General features: G+C 55.6%; 1 protein-coding gene across 5 annotated transcripts in view; it reads right to left on the reverse strand.

The window, feature by feature from the left end:
• The window catches only part of GPSM1 (G protein signaling modulator 1), a 159,425-nt gene that overhangs the window by 68,954 nt on the left and 70,831 nt on the right, over window positions 1-19,640 (reverse strand). For 4 of the 5 annotated variants that reach the window (XM_075905594.2, XM_075905593.2, XM_075905590.2 and 1 more), the window contains 2 exons: window positions 18,169-18,277; window positions 12,640-12,766 (listed from right to left, as the gene is read on the reverse strand). In XM_075905594.2, coding sequence (XP_075761709.2) covers window positions 12,640-12,766; window positions 18,169-18,277 — 236 coding nt within the window. Of the gene's footprint in view, window positions 1-12,639; window positions 12,767-18,168; window positions 18,278-19,640 lie in introns of those variants that run through there. The other variant, XM_075905600.2, reaches the window with a different exon arrangement.

A 19,640-nucleotide genomic window follows, 5' to 3' on the forward strand; every position in this document is an offset into this window, starting at 1 on the left:
CACGAACGGGTCTAGATGCAGATGCTCTGGAGTGCGTTATTCAAGGTGCTTTGCAGACCTTCTGGGCTTGTGCTGCCGTAGCGCAGGCCTCAAAGCACTCTCGCATTACTGACCTCTCGTGTTTCAGCAAATTCTCTGGTTCGGCACCGGTCAGGGCCCGAGGGTGTCGGACTAGAGAGGTTAAACCGGTATAATAAACATCATGCTTTCGACCACGGGGCCCTGTGCGTCTCCTGTGAAGCAGTGTCGTTCTGTATGAGTGGGAAAGAACCATTCATCTTCCCCTCTCAGCCACTTTCTAGACCCAGGGAACAAGACACTGCTCTTACCTGACAGGCACCTGGCCATGGCATGTGTGTTCTTCCATTTACCTGTGCCGTGTATTTCAGCTAAGAACATCACAACCACCATCACAACATCGCAACCTTGGGCTGGACAAGGAAACCTACTGAATGTTTGACCTAAACACCGTGAATACCAAGAAGCCAAGACAGAGGCGTGGGTGGTCCAGGGCTCCTCTGGTTCAAACACAAAACAAACTTTTATGAAGGACAAAATATTCCCAACATTATTTGCCCCTCCTGAAATTAGAAGTTTGGAAGGGTTCACCGAAGGGGCCATGGGATGCCCTAGCAAGCGTCAACTGGCATCTCCAGCCGTATGCACGTACATGTGACGCCAGAAGAGGCATCATCTCGGCTCATTTTCTCAGCCGCCCTGATCCCTGGCAACAGAAGACAAGTTGAGCAATCTCCTCTGACAGCCAGAGAAACGAACACGTCCGTTTCATTAGCTCACTGCCCATCCCGCCGAACCCGGAGACGTTGCCTTCTCCTGTGACCGAAACGAGACATGCTGTGCTGTGCGCTTATGTCTGCTTAAGAACGAGGCAGCTGGAGGTAGCTACAAAACAGCCTGGAAGGAGATTCTAAAACGTGGGTTACGTATTTTTAAGTGGCTCACTCAACTGAGCATTCCAAACAATTGAAACTGGAGTGACTTTAGATAGAGACTCAACCCCTCCCCCTGGAGTGTTTAGAATGGGCTTGTGATTTAACAGCTGTATAACGAGACAATAGCATTCCTGAGAAGGCGTAGCACCACCCGAGTGCTAGTGCTTTACTGGGAAGCGCGTGGGAGAGGTTCCCTGCCTTGAAGAACTCAGAATATAAATAAGATTGTCCAACCTAAATTTCTTCTAAACATGTTTGATCGTACTAACCAGACCAGAATGTGTTCTCCCTCATGCTTGGGTCAATCAGAAGGAACTCTGATGAAATCAAGAGTTTCACCAACATCAAAGCTACCTGAATCAGAGAAGAATAAGGTGTAGTCAAGGCCACGGGGCTTAATTTTCAGAGGGATGGAGCACAGACAACTCCAGATCAGCTGTGGTTGAGAAGCAGAAATCACGTCATTTACACCTTCTCTACACTACACAGTGGATCCACGCTGCAGCAATCAATCCATCGGCCATCAATTTATTACATCTGCTTAGACATGATAAATCGATCTCAGGGTGCTCTCCCGATGACTCCGGTACTCCGCCAGGTCGAGAAGAGTAGCTGGCATCGACAGGAGAGCAGCCCTGTGACGGCGCGTTGGGGGTCCCCCGTCTCCTGCACCCCGAAATGGCACAAACAGACTGCACCAGCCGGTGGAATAGAGGAAGTTTATTGCCTCTCCAGGATACAGCACAGCACAGATGGAATCTGGTCACAGAGCTGGGCTAGGATGCCTCAGGCCCCCTTGAGATGGGGGGAGACTGGGCCCCTAAACTCCAGCCCCTCTCCCTAGGCTGTCTCCTCCATGCTCCCAGACAGCAACTAACTAACACTCTTCCAGCCCTGCCCCCCAGCCAGGGCAGAATTCCACCTTCCTTTGTTCCTCTCCATGGGGGGTGTCTGGTTCAACAGGTTTGGCATCACCTTTGCATAATGAGGTTTTCCCTGCTGGGTCTTGCTCCAGACAGCAGAGGTCACCATAGCCCAGCAAGTACCCCCACTACGTCACAAGCCCCCACCGACCTTACCGCACGCAAGACGCCGTGGTGAGACGTCAACTTCAGCAAAACTATTTGCATAGCTAAAGTAGATCGACCGTGCTGGTAAGTGTAGACGAGGCCTTTTTTCGTTAAGCATGGACGTAGCTGCATAACAACAGTCACCGGAGACTGACCATGTTGCCCTCTGCCACTGAGCGCGTTCAGAAAACGTGAATGACCCTTGGCCAGCTGGCGAGCGTGAGGACGAAAGGGTTAAATCTCTCCCAAAGTCTTGGGAAAAGGTGACCGGGCGTTGGCAGCAGTGCGTTCTTGAGTCCCTGCAATTTATCCTGCTCTGGCTGAACGTAGGAATAGTCTGGCTCCAGCGTCCAGCTGAAGCTCTTAGCAGCCTGCCCTTGAAAGGAGTGAACAGCGGGAAACCAGCAGATCGGAAGACTCAGAACAAGACCCCCAGGAGACCCATGGCTCTCTAACCGGTGACACACCAGCACTGGCTCCACACCGTTCAGCACGAGGCACCAGGTGCCCCCCAGGAAGCTAGGAGATGCCACCCCCCGCGGGCTTTGTTTTCCGGCATTTTGAGCGGCTGTGGTGCTAGGGTCGGGGCAGGCGGGCCCAGGACAGGTCACTGCCCTGCACAGCTCTCCGCGTGCGCGTCAGTCCCCATCTGCGGCATTCCCTCCCGAGCCCCGCCAGCAATGGATCAGCTGCCCTGTTGGCACGTGACCGGCCTGCAGCACCAGGCCTCCCGACGAGCGAGAGCGGTGCCCCCCTCGCCCGTCATTCCTGTCCAGGCCCTCTGCGCTACCAATGCCATCTCGCCGGCCTCGCTGCTGGCCAGGCTGCCAGGAGACACGCGAGAGAGCTCCCCAGAGTCCAAGCGCTCACGTGCCGGTGGCCTGCGCCGCTGCCCGGCCACAGACACGGCGGCGCAAAGCCCACACGTTCCAGCAGCCACTTTCGCTGAAGGGACACCCTGAAAAATTCCACCCTGCTAGTGGGCCGGCCTAGACCCGTCTGTGCCTTCTGGTAACAGTTCCACCCCCAGCCCCGTCCCATCCATCTGCCCAGCTGGAAGTTTTCCCCACGAGGTAGAGACCAGCCTGAGGAGCTGCCGGGAACGAGAGCAGGAGCTCTGCTCTGTCTAAGGTACCCAACAGACCTGAGCGAACCCGCCGGGGGAGAGGCAGCCCCCCCCAGGCCTGCGGGGAGGGTAGCCTAGTGGTCTGAACACAGAACTTGGACCCACAACCTCACCAGCTCTAATCTAGCTCCAAAAATCATTCCCCGCGGGAGTCCTTTAACCCTTCTGCATCTCAGCCTGCAGAGAGATCAAATTCACCTTCCTCCTCGCGGTGAGGCGGGGATCGCTCCACGCCCACGAAGCGCCAGGCGCTACAGCCGGTCTTACTACAGGCTGGACTTTCCTGATCCAGGAACACCCGGAGTACGGGGAAGCGGCGGCAGACCCTCCCCCCTTGTCTTACAGCTTTTCCCCACGGCGCCTATAGCGGCGGGAGGAGGGGGGCATGGAGCCACGGGTGCCAGAGAAGCACCCCACCTCCCTCTGCCTCATACCCAGACCCCGCAGCACCCTCCCTGGCCCCACAAAATCTGCAATCTGCTTCCCAGCGTGGCCGTCCTGAAGACATTCAAGTGTACTGGGAGCAACGCCTGAAAAATGAGACTCCGCAAGGCAATCCAGCCCGCGCTGCCCCTGCGGGGGGTACGCCCTTCCTCCGCCTCAGAGCGGAGACCAGCCCCCAGTCCCCAACCCGAGGGGTGAACGTGCTCCAGGCTGCTGACGCCTCCTGCCTCTGGATCGCATCCCAGCACAGACCATGTTTTCCACCGTCGCCAGCTGCCTTGGCTTCCCCTCGCTGTTTGCACAGCAGGCTCCCTTCATTCTCTGCAGGCAGCCAAAACCTACGCTGGCCCGCTCCCAACTCCCCCCCTCGGCCAGAGACTCTTTGGCTTCACAGCAGGCCCCCCGCCTGGGGGGGAGCCCCTCGGAAGAGCCCCGCGACAGAGCCCTCCGGCTGCCTCCGCTGCCCGCCCGCGACAAGGCTGGGGCCAGCCGGAGCCCGAACCTTCCCATCCCTCCACGGAGACCGGGGCTGCCTTCACCCTCGCCGGGCTGCGGGGACGGCTCTGGGATCCCAGGGCGGGACAGCGCCGTCTCCTCTGCCGCTCCGGTGGGCCCCAAGCAGGGCCGGCCCTAGGCGGATGTGAAATACATTCCCGCACAGGGCAGCTGAAAACTCGGGGCCCCACATTTTCAGGTGTCCCCAGGCAGCTGCATGAGGGTGGCCCTCTCCCTCCTTCCCCTCCCGCTCTCTCCTGCGGGCAGCAGCAGGGATGCCTTCGCCCTGCCTCTCCCCTCGCCCCACCGGCCCCCGGCCCCCACGCCACTCAGCCAGCCACTAGGGAGGGCTCCCACCCGCCAGGCTGGGGCAGAGAGGAGTCCCCAGCTTTTGTGGCTCTGCTCCAGCCTCGGGGAAGCTCTCAAGCCCAGGTAAAAGCTGCTTGGGAGGGGGGTAAAGACGACCCAAACCCAGCCCCTGACAGAATCTGGGGGGGGGAGGGGAGAAGCCTTGAGCTCCAGGCCCCAGCAGAAGCCATGCGGGCGGGGAGGCCTGAATCCTGGGCAGACGGTTGTGGGGAGAGGGAGGGAGGGACGCCCCGACCCTGGCAGAAGCTGTGGGGGAGGAGGAGGAAGGGAAAGATGCTCCCAGCAGAAGCCACATGGCAGGGGGGAGGAGAAGCCCTGAACCCCAGGCAGAAGCTGCGCAGAGGGTTGTGGGGTGGGGGGGTAGGAAGGGAAGTCCCAGACCCCTGGCAGAGGCTGCATGTGGGGAGGGGCATCAGTTGTGTAGGGGTCCCATAAAGTATAAGGGCGCCCCTGGCTCCACGGTGCCCAGCTGCGCTTCAGAACCACGTGGGCCATCAGCCCTTCGCCACCCTACCCTGGGTATCTCTGAGGCCAAGCCTGCCCCCCCTCTCCCCACACACAGGAAAACAGAACGGTGCAAGCAGCAGCCCCATTTCCCCAGCCACTGCAGCTGGCTCCCAAGTGGGAAGGGGGCATGTGGTCTCCAAGGCCCGTTCTGCCCTTGGTCACTCTACTGACAGTGCCAACGGAGCGGCCCGTGGGAACACTCCCCCCCCTCCTCCGGCACTGCATGCGAGTCCAGGGGATCTATCGGAATCCCAGGTAGAAAAGAATCAGACACAAGGAAACCGAGGCAAAGGGACGGGACGGGCCTTGCTCCAAGACACACAGCAGAGCCAGACCTAAAATCGGAGTCCTCCCAGTCCCAATCCGGCACCCTGCCCGTGCACCATAATCCCCTAGGCCTGCAGGAGACAGGGACGGGAGTGGAGAAGAGCAGAGCGTCCCGGCCACAGGATCTGGATTGGGCGCTCCTGCGGAGGAGCTGTTCTGTCTGCACACAGCCGGTGCGATACCAGTCCCTCGAGCCTCCCGGGGCGCCGATTCCGTTCCAGCCCAGATCCCCCTGGCTGGGTGGGAACCACCACACGGGGACGGCTGAATAACTGCCCCGCTTAAACAGAACTGGTAAGGCCAGGCAGTCCCAGCCAGCCGGAGCACCAGCCTGGACAGCAGAGGAGGGAACGTCCTTAGCAAAGCACCTAGGCTGCATCCGAAGACAAGGCAGGACCTCAAGGCAAGGCAGGGCAGCTAGACACAGAGGGTTTCAACAATGGAGGGCAGCCTGTGGCCCAGCAGGGGTCAGTATAGTCCAGGAGATCCTTTGTTGACGGTTGTCCATGCGCTACCGGACTCCGCTAGTTTTCGTCTGCGTCGTTTTTCCCTACCAGTGTTACTAAAGTGACCGGCAGGTGCAGTGCGGTGCGGGCTTATTGCACACAACACTGGCGGCGAGAGCCGCGCGCTCCCGCGGCGTCCAATCCCAGCGCTGCTACGCTGCCGTCGGCACGAGGGATGTTTGAATGGAAACGACTGACCGTTTAACCAATAAACGGATGCTTATCGGATAACCGTGTCGGTTACACTCAACGGAGCCGGGTGGGCAGAGGCCGGCGGCCCTGTTCCCAAGGAGACTTGGCGGCACGAGTCACCGTGTGACCGCTGAGATTGTCAGTGATTACACGGTTACCATAAGAAACGATTTTTAACATCCCTAATCGTCACCCCCGCAAATTCATAGAACCGCAGAGCTGGAAGAGACCTCAGGAGTCATCAGGTCCAGCCCCCTGCCCAAGGCAGGACCGGTCCCAACTCAATCAACCCGGCCAGGGCTTTGTCAAGCCGAGACTTAAACACCTCTAAGGATGGAGATTCCCCTCTCCCTAGGGAACCCAGCTCAGGGCTTCCCCACCCGCCTAGGGAAAGAGTTTTTCCTAATCTCCAACCTAGACCTCCCCTGCTGCAACTTGGGACCATTGCTCCTTGTTCTGCCATCTGCCCCTACTGAGAACAGCCTCTCTCCATCCTCTCTGGCACTCCACTTACAGCGGAGGCAGCACGGCCCGATGGACCTCGTTGCTATTCCGGTCTCTGCCACTACCTCACTGTGTGTTCTAGGCAAGTCACATCACCGCTCTGTGCCTCAGTTTCCCCAGCTGTTCACGGGGGACGAGAAGACGACGACTCCTTTGTACAAGGCTTTGAGGCCTACAAATGGAAGGGGCTCTAGCAAACTGTGCCTGTTTATTTACTTGAGGGGGACAGGTTTGAGCTGGTTTGTCAGAAATCTGATGCGAGCAGGTTCTTTAGGGACATTCGCGGCCTTTCCCTTTCCCCAGACACTCACTGATTTGGGGAGGGAGATGCCCCCATTCTGGGAGGTAACGTTGTGGTCTGGGCCCAGTCCCTCGGAAGAGACTCTAAGTCTAACGCATCCGAGAAAACAGAAGATGAAGCTTCCTGTGCGTGTCCAAACTGCAGTGAGGGAGTTTGGGGTGATGGCGCCAGTCACTTACATTTCTCCAGCCTGGGTCCTCAACCCAGCAGGAAGTGGGTGAAATTCTCAGGCCCTTAAAGCCTAGGAGACCTCAGTTCCCTACATTAAAAGTGCCAACCTCTCTTGAGCAGAAGAACTGCAAAATCCTTTGTTTTCCAACGCTGCTGCATATGGGCCCACATACCCATGCCGGGAGGAATGACTGCAGCCCGTTTATTTGCTCTCTCTCTCTGTTCCTCTGGTGCGTTCTCCTTCCCTGCTCGGCATGTTTGTGCTGCGTGACAAGGTCACTGATTTCACAAGACGATTCCGGCCACCATCGCACTCCTGTGGCCTCCAGCTTTGTCTCCAAACAGCCAGTTGTTCAAGGAACACAAGGAACCCAGCAAGGGGAGCCAAAACTGAAGAGACGTATCAGATACCAGCCTTTTCCAGACACAATGCCGTGCCCGTGAATTAGACGCGAAAGTAACCAGCAGAAAACATCTGATGTGACGATATGGCTGAGTACGTTTCAGTTCCAGGCTCAGATTCAGAGAGATCACGCGTGAGAAATCGCCAGAGGAATCTAGAAAGCAATTCAATTGACTTCAAACAGGTAGAATGTTTGCAACGCTATCTCCCCCCCCACCATCAGCTGATTTTCACAGCCACATGAACAAAGAGCCACTAAATAATCTTCCCCATGCTCAGTGCTCCGGCAGGGGGGGTTCAAAGAGCTTCTCCCCAAAAGATTTACTGTCTCCAAGAAGCAGGACAGCGTTGCCAATCAGTTTGACTCTGGGATACATCTCACCTGATTCCTCCAAGGGATCCACATTTTCCTGCCGTCGCCTGGCCATGAATTGTTGCTATGGTAACTACAATAACCGGGCCCTTAGTACACATTGGGACCATCAGAGGCACCATGAAAATGCCTTGGAACCATTAATTGAGCCTCACGGGTCCCTGGCAAAGCAGAGGAGCATCATTAACCTCCCCTGGGCCTCAGAGACGTTAGCAAATGCACAAGGGAGCGAGTTAGCCTAGGAGCGTGGCTACCGTGCAATTAAAAACCAATGAATGGCCGTGGCAGTTGACTTGGCTCATGAGGGTTGGAGTAAGGGACCATTTCATTGCAGTGCAGATGTTCAGGCTGGGACTGGATTTCAGTTCTGCTCTATTTGGGCCCCCATACCCATGTTGGGAGGAGTTGTAGGACTCTGGGTTCTAGGCTCCTGCAGGATGGAAAGCAAGACACGAGGAGTCATTCTTCCACTCTACTCTGTGCTGATTAGGCCTCAGCTGGAATATTGTGCCCAGTTCTGGGCACCGCATTTCAAGAAAGATGGGGAGAAGCTGGAGAAGGTCCAGAGAAGAGCAACGAGAATGATTCAAGGTCTAGAAGACATGACCTGTGAGGGAAGACTGAAAGAACGGGGCTTCTTTCGTTGGGAAAAGAGATGACGGAGAGGGGACAGAATAGCAGTTTTCAAGGACCTAAAAGGGTGTTAACAAGGAGGCAGCAGAAAAAATTGTTCTCCTTGGCCTCTGAGGACAGGACAAGAAGCAATGGGCTTAAACTGCAGCAACGGAGGTTTAGGTTGGACATTAGGAAAAAGTTCCTGCCTGTCAGGGTGGTGAAACACTGGAATGAATTACCTAGGGGGGTTGTGGAATCTCCATCTGTGGAGCTATTTAAGGGTAGGTTAGATAAATGTCTATCAGGGATGGTCTAGACGGTGCTCGGTCCTGCCATAAGGGCAGGGGGCTGGAGTCGATGACTCTCGAGGTCCCTTCCAGTCCTAGTGTTCTATGATTCTATGAAGGAAAGCTGCGACGCTTGCCACAGCCCTGCCCATCACTCCCGCGCTCGCCTCGGTCAGCAGCTTTTCCATTCATTCATTCATTAATTTTTTTTTTTTTTTAAGAACATTTTGTCCTTCTCTTTGGAACAAACCTGACCCTGGGAACCGGATCCATGGCTCCACTGATGAATGAGGTCCTTACAGCCTTGGGAAAGGCTCACACACACAGTGCCATCTGATGAATGGGGCCACTTTCTTTCTCTCTGATGCGTACGCCCGGAGCCCCTCGGGCTCTCAGTCACACACGCGCCAATCACAGGAGGAAGTTAAACCCGCTTTGGATGCTAACGCAGCCCAGCACTCACCTTAGGCTCCGAGGAGACGATGATACGGTGGAGGACCTCCCCAGTTCACACCCTTGCATAATAATTAGTTTTAATTATCAGTCACCGAACCAGGGCACAAGGAAGCAAACCCAACTTCTAGGCTAACTCCCGTCTCCCATCCAAACCAAAACACCTGCCCAGGGGAGGACGTGGCTCAGGCAAACAACGGGTACGGGCTGCTTAACAGACAACCAGCGACGTGGAGGGGGACAGATGGGACAGCGGCAGCATCCCAAACTCACGCCGCCCAGCTCACGCTGCAGCACCGAACCAGAGGCCACAGGGCCTGAGCATGGACGAAAGCATTTACAGCTCAAGGGGACGGGACGGTCGCCTCTGGAACGGCCTTTGATATTTCGACGCCAGGCTACACCATCAAAAGCAACAGGCTCTGCAAACATTCCTGGCTAACTTCAGTTAGGGAACAGCCGTCTCACTGTGGGATCTGCTTTACAAGTCCGTGCCGCCAGTGACGAAATAACCAACGCTAGAGGAAAGTGTCAGTGCTAATAAGCTTCAGAGGGGTTGGTCATCTTCCTTTCCACGTGCAAACTAATGGTTCTTATCAGCCTCTTGTAACTAGTTAGTCTTTGGGATGCTACTAGACCCGTGGTCACCAACCAGTAGATCGCGATCTACCGGTAGATCTCGGAGGCTCTAAGAGTAGCTCTTGAGCCCTCTCTGAACTGTGCGCCTGTGCAGTACATTTACATTAGATTTCCTCATTTGAGGAGCAGCTACTCACCGAGCAACAGCACAGGTGAGGAGCTGCGAGGAATGGTGGGAATTTTTTTTTTTAAAGTAGCAGTATAAGGATTGGGGATAGCAAGTGATGGAAAAGAGGAGAACAGAGAGGGCGGGGCGGTAGATCTTGGCTTGGTCTGTCATTTAAAAAGTGATCTTGGGTGTAAAAAGGTTGGAGACCACTGTACTAGACTCTTTGTTGTTTTTTAAGTGCTAACAAGGTGACATTTAACTGACCAACAGCCTCGCAGATGTGACGGCCCCCAGGGGAGTAACGAGATCAGCGCGAGGCCTGGTGTGAGAGATGCCATGCATTCAGCGGGACGAGACAGAAATGATTCTGGGGCGCTCTGACACGAGCTTGGATCATGCTGAGGTTCCCAGTTTCCGAGAGCTGGAGGGCGCCGTTTGGGGGCGTGCCACTTCCCCCTCAGCCACAGGGGCCGGCTGGAACCACTCAGACCAAACGGGCTCTCATCCGAACGTCCCAATTCACTGCAGTCAGAACCAGCAATGGAGACCGTTTGATTGACGCAGTCCCTCAGGGAGCCAGGCAGGATCCCGGGGGACCCCATCCTGCTGCACCCTGCAGCTTTTGAAAACCAACCGGAGTCCTCCGTCTGGCTCATCAGCAACCTGCCTGGAACCTGGATTCCAGCACGTTAGGGACCCCCAGCTTCCAGGCCCTGCAGCCCCAGGCCAACCAGAGCGCTCCGGAGTCATTTCTGGGCTCGCCAGTCGCAGGTGCCAGGCTGTCTCTCTCCCCGAGAATTTTCAGCGGTTTTGCTTTCATTCCTAATCGACACGAAAGCAAACGTGACCGATCGCAACCCTCCATGAAATGGAACGGCCCCTCACCGCGCTGTTCTCGGCCTTGAAATGGGCAAGGAACTCGGGGGGCTCTGCTCCGTTACGCCCCGAGTGGGGTGCGATGTCTCAGATCAGAAAGCCAGATTCTTTCAGGCACGTCTGATCGTCAGGCAAAGAGCGTGCCAGGTGGCGGGATCAATCAGCTCCCCGGGGAGCAGAGAAAACTGTCTGGGGCGCATGGCAGGGAGAGCATCGCCCCTTTGTCCCTTGCCACAAAGCCAGGCCCCATCTTGCCTTTGGTCTTGGCAAGAGGGAAATGCCTGCAGAGCATTCAGGGAGGAGTCAGGCTCCGGGATGCTGAGGCTTGTTACTACCCCGGGGCCTGGAGCAGGAGTGCTGCTCTGCACAGCTCCGAGAGCTGGGAGGGAGGCCAGCGCTGTGGTCCAGGTGGCGCGAAGGGCTTACTGCCCTATGCCCCGCCCCTTCCACCCTTGGCCCCTCCCACCTTGCTCCAAGGTCAAGGGTGCCGTTTTGGGAGAGCCGGGCGGGGGGCAGCAGCCGTGTGTACCGGGGGTGGCTTGCTTTTCATCCCACTCCACTTGGCTCCTGTGCCCGGCGTGACACCCAATCCGGACTCTGCCCTCGCTCCCACCGCTGGCTCTGCTTCTCGCCCCGGGTTGACGGCCCAAAACGATTCCGCAAGGAGCAAGGAAGGAGTCAGCCCCCGTCTTTTCCTGGCGACAAAGCTCAAGCCCCCTTCATTCCCAACGCTCACCCCTGGCCTTCCTCTATCTACGGAACATCGAATGCAGCCACGTCCCACAACACTCACACCATCCTCTTAGCATCCTTCTCCCACTCTGGGTTTCGTGTCGTCTCCGTGTGGCTCTTGACCATCGGGAAACACCTCCCTCTTCTCATTTGCCCAACCATCTCCCTCCTCCGCCAAGAAGCCAGCACTTCTCCCAGCCCCAAGGTTCCCTTCCCTCAGCAACACCACACGCAGGGTCTTTGCAGCCACCCAATGCGCTGCGTCTGAGCTGTTTTGTCTGTGCCCGGTTTCCATCAGACCCTCCCCTCCCCCCCCCCCCCCCCCAGGCAGGCACCAACATCTATCCACGTGTTCGTAAAGCGCCGAACACGCGCTCGGCACTTCGCCACGACAAAGACGACGGAGAGGAGCCACGTTTTGCCTTCAGCTGGGCAGCTCAGAACGAGTCTGAGGAAACACCGCTTCACATAAAGGCCAGTCACAACCTGTGGAACTCACCGCTGCAGGAGACCAGTCGTATCCAGCAACCCTTTCCGCTTACACAAAAGCTTCTGCATGCTGCTGGCTGTAAGGCAATCACTGCAAGGGCCAGGATCATTCCCCATCACTCGTACAGAAGAGTGCCACTGTCTAGCTGCATTTTCGGGAGGCTTTCAGCTTGTCCAGGAGCACTGGCTGTTGCCAGAAGCTGAATAGCAGACTGGGAGGACCAAGAGCAACTCCTATGGCTCCTACTGTTTTAACTTTGTTTTACATTTAACACCAACAATGTGCAAGAAAACTAGGTGCTCCAAAGACACACGAACAGAACAAGAGGCCAGGAACCCCAATGAGCCTTGTTTCAAGGAAAGGCCATTGCGGGGAAGTGAGGTTTATCTGCAAGGTAGCAGACAGCAACCCTCCCAGCCTGGGAAGACGGAGCTGCCCTGGCTCCACTCCAGCCGGGGTGCTAAAACCAGTGCGGCTGTTCTGGCCCCAGCAGCGACTCGGACTTGCTGCCTGAGCTGGCACCCACGGGGTTAGACGGGCTTGGGCGACCGGCCCGCCAGCGCCGCCACGTCCATGCTGCTCCTCGTAGCGCGCTCGCTGGAGCAGAGCCAGCACGAGCCTGGCCGCCGGCGCCCGGAGCCACGCGCTCAGCAGCCGTGCAGACGCGCCCCAAGAGACGGCCGCTCTGGAGACGCACCTTGCGCTTCGTAGCCCGCGGGACGAAGGGTGGCAGCCCCCTCCTCCTCGTCGAGTCTCAGGCCCAGGGCTGACTTCAGCTGGGCCACGTTCCTGTGCGCCGTCAGCTCCCCGTTCCGATCCCCGATCTGCAAAGCAAAGACCAAGACGGGGGCTGTTGGAAGGGCAGCCTGCCAGGGGCCGGTGTCCTCGGTGCACAGTCAGGAAGCCCCGGCAGACCCAGGCAAGGCTGCACGATGGAGGCAGATGGGAGACACCGTCTGCTGCCATTCCGCATCGTGGGACAGACGCTGGAGGCCAACGTAAGTAACACAGCATCCGCCGCAGCATGTTGCCTGTGACTCAAAGCCCCTCGGGGAGGTGGTGTCACTGTATCACCTTAACCAGGATTTACCCAAGTGCAGCCTTCTGCCTACCGGCTCAGTGCAAGGCAGATTATACCGACCCAACCTGACCGTGTACAGCAGGGCTGAGCAGCTGAATGGACAGCGCCGCGCGCGCACACCCAGGATACGCCGGGCTCAGTACTAAACCAGCGTTGGGTGCGCCGGGAGAACCCCGTTCCGGAGCAGCTCCTTGGGTGTTACGTTCCCCCGAGGGAGATCCCAAGACAAGCTGCCCGAAAGGTCTGTTCTGAAAGCTAATGACATGCCGGTGAGTAATATCCTTGTGACCTGGCCGTGTTAACCCTACATGAAGGAACGGGGATACTCTGGGACATTGTGCTTTAACAGCTGGAGCCAAGCAGCGAGAAACAGGATTCCCCCCCCCCCCTCCCCGAGACAGGAGAGATGGCAACTGTCTCTGAGGTAAATTAAGCAGGGGGGGAATCAGAACAATCAAAACATTTACACGGGAATGGGAAGCCCTCGGGAAGGGAGAAACAGGCTTACAGCATCCTGCCGACCGAAACCAAGTCACTACATTTAGGAATATCTAAACAAGGACCAAAGCCATCTTTGGCTTCCGCCACTAGACAACCAACGGGAACAGAGCTCTTGCAAGCTGAGAACGGTGGGTCCTTTAACCCAGGGGACCCGCATAGAAGCACAGAGCTGGAAGAGACCTCAGAAGGTCATCAAGTCCAGCCCCCTGCCCAAGGCAGGACCAATCCCAATTAAATGGGGATTTAATTGAGCATGTGGGTGAGAAACCTGCTCAGGGAAAGCTCTTTCACCTGGGCAAATAAAGAGAAACCAGGCCCGTACACTTCTGTGGAAGGCCCTGATAGAGAACAAGTCAGCCATGGCTGGGAAGAGGAGAGACCGGCGAGAGAAACCAGCTGGAACAAAGCCTGCGCCTTGATAGATTAAGTGTTAGAGGCAGGTTTTCACTTGTATTTGCTTGTTACGCTCTCTAACGCTATTCCCCTTACGTGGCACCATCTCCTTATGCCGTTAATACATTTATTAGTTAATAAACGGTGATGTGCTTCTGTCTCTAGAAAGGAACAAACACACCGTAGTATTTCTCCGAACCAGGACAGGCTAGGCATTAGGGATAGAAAATCCTGTTTAAAATATTAACTAGTTAAACTGTGTGTTTCACTAGTTAACTGACTGCCGCCTTGCGCTGGACGGAGGCTCACAGGAATCCGTGGCATAGTGGGGCCGGGCACCGGTTAGCCAGCTACCCCATTTCATCCCGACTAGACATTGCAGAGAACATGGTGTGGGGGAAATTCCGGACTGGGTGCGTCTGGGGATCTCCTGGCTGGTGGAAGTTCCTGTGGGGCTTTGTAAGTTGCTTGCTCCAGCTGCTTTGCTGATATGTAAAAATTGCGAGTTTCTTGCTGTTGCAAGAGAACTTGTTACTCGGAGTTACGCTTTGCGCTGAGTTACGGAGAGAGCGCATCCTTTGGAGACGTCCGGATCTGCGACCAAGCTCCAAGCACTAGCGAGAAGGGTGCTCACTGGAATCCCACTGCTGACACCACCTCTGACGTGGGGTAACGATCCCTGGGGTGCTCTGGACAAGGGCGATTTTTGATGGGTGCTCGGTGCTCACTAAAAACGAGGACGTTTGAGTGGAAGCAGTCTTGTGTTAACCGATCATTGATCGGACGGAGCTCCTGGGTCTTCCTCCACCCCCACCCCCACCCCAATTTATTTCCTAACACTGCCTGGAAAACAAAGATTAGTAACCGGAGCTCTGGGTTCAGAGCACCCTGGGTAGGACTTGGTGCACCAGGGCTGCTTAGCGCACAGATACTCAAGACCAGCATGCTTGTAGGCTGGGGGTGAGCATCCCAGGATGGGAGCTACAGCAGCAAAGAATTATCGGGCATGCAGGGTTGCAGGGCAAGTCCTGGCACAACCCCTTAGCAGGGATGCAAACACGTAACCTTACCGGGTGATGTTTACTAGTAGCCAGTTCACCGGTGCCTGGGAACAGCTCTCGCACAGAGCACTCTGCTGTGGGCCAGGGCCAGGAGCCCCTCTGGGCTGGCAGCCGAGGGCCGGCAGCCCCATGGGGTCAGGAGCTGGCAAATCCAAGAGGTCGGGAGCTGTGGCAGTTGGGAACTGGCAGCCCCGTGGACCCAGGAGCTGGCAGGGCCAGGAGCTGGTAGCTCCGAGGGATCAGCAGCCAGCCAGGAGCCGGTGGAAGTCCACTGGCTGGGAGCTGCTCTAGCTGGGCTGGGAATCCCGCTTAATGAGTTAACCAGTTAAACGGGATTTTATGTCCCTGCCCCTTATAGGTCTGAATCATACCCTGAACCCCCATGTCAATCGAAATCCAAACTAGTCCATCAATCGGCAGTGCACAATCATGCTGGGGGGGGGGTATCATTTATCATTTTATAACTGCTGAGATCTCTTTCAAAAGCCCAGCTCCACTGCACTGAACAACAAAAGAGATGAACTAGCTAAAAGGATCCTACAGAGTTTCCCCGAATATGGGAACTAACTAGCCAGGAGTCACGGACACAGAAAGGTCATTTGGAAGCAGCCTCTACTTTCTATGGCCATAGCTGTGTCTTTTAGAAAGGACATCTTGGTCCTCCGGAGTAGAACACAACCCCTTAGTCAATGCCGCACTGTGGCGTATTTTGTGGCCACGTGAGAGTCCCCGTGGTTTGCGCCATCCAGTTACACCAGTTTTGTGGTTGAGATGCTTTCCAGAGAATTTACCCGGGTCAGGTTGGGTTCTCAAGTCCTGGACACACCCTGTGAAATGCGTAGCTCATTCCCACTTGTTTCAGATGACCTTAAAGAAACAATTCCTATCAGAGACTTTCTGGCAGCTGATTGCTTGCAGGCATCCATCAAAACACATAGATCTTGAAGGGGGAATATGAGGACAGAGATTTCTGTCCTAATCCTGGCTCTCCAATTTCCACAGAGGTGCCAACCTGCTGTCCACACGCCAATGGAAAGGCGTTCCCGGATGGGCCGTGGTCTTTTTTTATTTATTTATTTACATCCCTTGCTCTGTCTATCTTGGAGCAATTTATGCTCCTAATCTGGCTCCTTGCTCACTAAAAGCAGACGAATGCTGGAAATTCGTGTGCACCCTCCCCTTGCATCCCTGAAATGGATGTGATTTCTCAGCACCGCTCCATATTTAGTGCCACGAGGGAGTTTATTAGCCACCTGCCATGAGTAAGCCCCTTCCGACGCTGCCCTGTAATCAAAGCCATCAACCCACAAAGAGCACAGCATTGTAAATCCTCAAAGGCTTCCCCTCACCACTCCCAGGAGCAGTGAAGGCTGCTATTGTGTCTGTCCTCCCATCCCTGTTCATCTACAGTGCCAACAGCTGAGCCTCCATCTGGCTGTGAGTAATCAGCGCCACGCTGGAAGACTCCAACCCAACGCCGAAAAGTCAATTTGTTCTGAAACGTACAGGGCCAACGAGCAGCGGTTCTTCTGAATGGCTGACAAGTATAATTAAGCGTATAATTAAGCTGGTGTGTTAGCCCTACCCCAAGATTTAGCCACGCTAACAGAGACAGGAGAATGCACAAAGCACGTATAAATGGTGGTTTCAATTAATGCTTCCAAAGGGCAACTTCGTCAAAGCGTTAAAGGGACCGACGCTGATTTCTTCCTACCGGGTTGCTCAAGGTGAACAACAAAGCCCTTTTGCAGTTCAGATCCCAAAGCCGCCAAAAACTTTTCAGGCCTCATCTGTTTCAGAAAAGTTGCCTCCATAGAATGAGATCACTGGACACCGGGCTGGTTACACCAGTGCAAAACCCTGATGGAGACACAAGGAACTTGGCTTTGCCTTTGCTTCTATTGATTGAGGCCAAACCACATGCAGCTGTAGAGCCAAGTGGGTGAAACTTGACTGCTGCCATTTGTGGGATCAGCCCTGGGTGCAATGTTTGCGGACAGAGGAAAGTGTTTTCTGTGGTAATTAGGGTAGCTTTGGCTACCACGGGATTAGCAGCTGCCTTGTGCTGATGGCTTTGGCTATCTGGGCCCCAAGAGGTATAGACACAACTCCACACCATTTTAGAGTTGCAGACAATCTCTTTCAGCCGTTTCCTTGGCAGCGGTTTGAGCCTCTCGAGGGGAGAGCAGCCAACGCTATCCTTAAGAGACGGGCAAGGCGCGTCTGGCTGTGGTCCCGAAATGCAGACCAAGGCCTGACTTGCTTCTCTGTTCACAAACCTCTCTGGAAGTCTCAGGACAGCTTGCTTCGGAGGGACTTTCCAGTACTTCTAAGCCAGAAATCTGGTGAGAAGAGCCACATTGGGGCTATTCTGGCTCTTCCACTTTGAACCTAGAAGCACCCAAGCAAGAGCAAAACAACCAAGACCGGGAGGAGAAAGGCAACCTAATGTCTTAAAAATGGTTTGGTTGTCGAATAGCACACTGCGCCAGAGGAGGACGGCTCTTACTTCCCCCCATCTTTATTAGGAAACTTTCCCAGCCTCCTTCTCCATCATGTTCCCGAGAGTGCTGCCAGGAGCTGCCAGCCCTGGTAAGACAGCGTGTGGCATCCACAGAGTAAAGCCATCACCCATCTCTTCAGACCCTTGATTCCCTACAAACCAGGACTGGGCTCTGAGTCAGCTACCCGCTCCCTGAGTTCAACCAACATCACCCAGCCCTGGGCTCAAACACGGGGGTTCTCCGAACTCGGTGGTTCCCAACCTTGTTTATAGCGCAGACCAGCAAAGCCAGTCACAAACTTTGGGCGCACCTGTAACAGTTTATTTGTATAAACATTATGCCAATAATGAATATGCAAATATGCCCATGAAATGTTACCGGTGCACCAAAAGCCCCGGCTCCCAGCGCCGCTGTTCTCAGCTGCCAGCCCAGAGGGACTGCAGGCTCCTGGCCCCTAAGAACCATGCTGACGGAGCCATTCGCAAACCAGGGTGGAGTAATCCAGGCACCGTAGTGATATTAGCAACAATTAAGACAGAACCCGGGGGTCTCCCTGGATGGGAGTTTTCCAGGCTAGGTTTGCAATTCCCAAAGATGCCACATAAAAACAGACTTTCTAGACTTGGAGAGGAACGTTCTCAGCCTTGCTCCCAACAGGGAGACGTGGTTCACCCTGATCATCTTACCTCTTGGGAGATTTCAAGATGCTTCCTTGCAAAACGCAGGGCTTGGTCATGGTTCCCGAGGGAGACATAGGCATTTCCTAGGCTCCAGCAGGCTCTTCCTTCTCCCACCCTGCAAAACAGGAAACCGCCATCCATCGGCATTCTGGGAGACGCAGCAAAAACCAGCCATTGCAGGACCTGGCCCGTTCTGGCTTCTCCTTGGAAGCATCAAAGACGCTGTTTCCATGCTGATTTCTGTGCCCACTTTTACACACAGAATCAAGCCTAAGGGCGAAATCCTGGTTCCACTAAACTGAATGCCAAAGTGTCCCTGGCTATCAATAGGGTTTCACTCCGGATCTCTGAGCGGCGGCATGCTTACACGCCAAGCGAGCGAGATGGTTGTGCGGCGCGAGGGCACACATCCTTTTTATAAAAGCTACCAGCTGGGACAGCTGAAGGGAGCAGAGGGACTACAGAATAACTGGCCCTAGACATTAAAAAGACAGGCCCAGTGTCAATCAGCGCGGCCGATTAACCGCAACAGAGCCGCAATGATTTACCCAAGCGGGGATCTGACCCACGAGGCTGCAGTCTCAACGGTCAGGCGGGGGGGTTATGTTAAGGTCCGTGTGGATAAAACGGCCTTGTGAGAATTCCTGCCTTCTAAATACCGTGTTTAATCGCTCAAAAATTGTCTTCTTTATTTTTATCCCAGGTCACCACTGAGCAGCGTGTGAACAACTCAATCCGTCTCCCCCCTTGCCGGACACTCCCTCATCTTGGGGCGAGCCTCTGCTTCCACGGCATTCCCACCCTCCTGGGGAGCAGACGGGTGGGAAACAGGCAATCGCTCCGGGGGTCCCCCGGGAAGAAGAGCACAGCCGAGCCGACATCCTCTTCCGAACACAACCAGATGTGAAGCGGGCGGTTGTCATTGAACTCTCCCCCTGCTGCCCGGTGGATCTAAACCCCATCGCTGCACGCACACGTTCCCACGGCAACAGCGACCGGGCATCCAAGTGCGGCCCCGTTCGCTTCCAGCCCAAAGAGGAAGGCGCAGGAACGCAGCATGGAGCACGCACAGCAACAAGGCAGCCCACGGCACTGGTGTTTCGGTGGCTGGCTCCACGGGCCGGAAATAACCTCAGGCAACGTCTCCTCAGACCACGGTGCAGCTTTTCAGTGTCCACCCCTCCCCCCTCACTTCAGGCATGAAGCTGAGAAAGCAGGCGAGTTTAATTTCACACCCTGAGGGCCAACCGACTGTCCGAGCAGCAGGGGAAGGCCTCTCTGCACTGAGAATGCCCCATCTCCTGCCCGCACTCGTGAGCTGGGGCGTGCAAGACAGACAGTCGGCTAGCACTCAGGCTATGTCTACACTAGAGGGGTTTTGCGCAAAAACCCGTGGAGCGTCCACACCTCAAGCGCGTTTTAGCGCAAGCAAATTAACAGTAAATCCAAAGCGCAGAGGGGTTTTTGCGGTGTAGGTA

This window comes from Pelodiscus sinensis, chromosome 23 (assembly GCF_052426305.1).
Source record: "Pelodiscus sinensis isolate ZL-2025 chromosome 23, ASM5242630v1, whole genome shotgun sequence".
In the NCBI taxonomy this organism is placed as follows: domain Eukaryota; kingdom Metazoa; phylum Chordata; order Testudines; family Trionychidae; genus Pelodiscus; species Pelodiscus sinensis.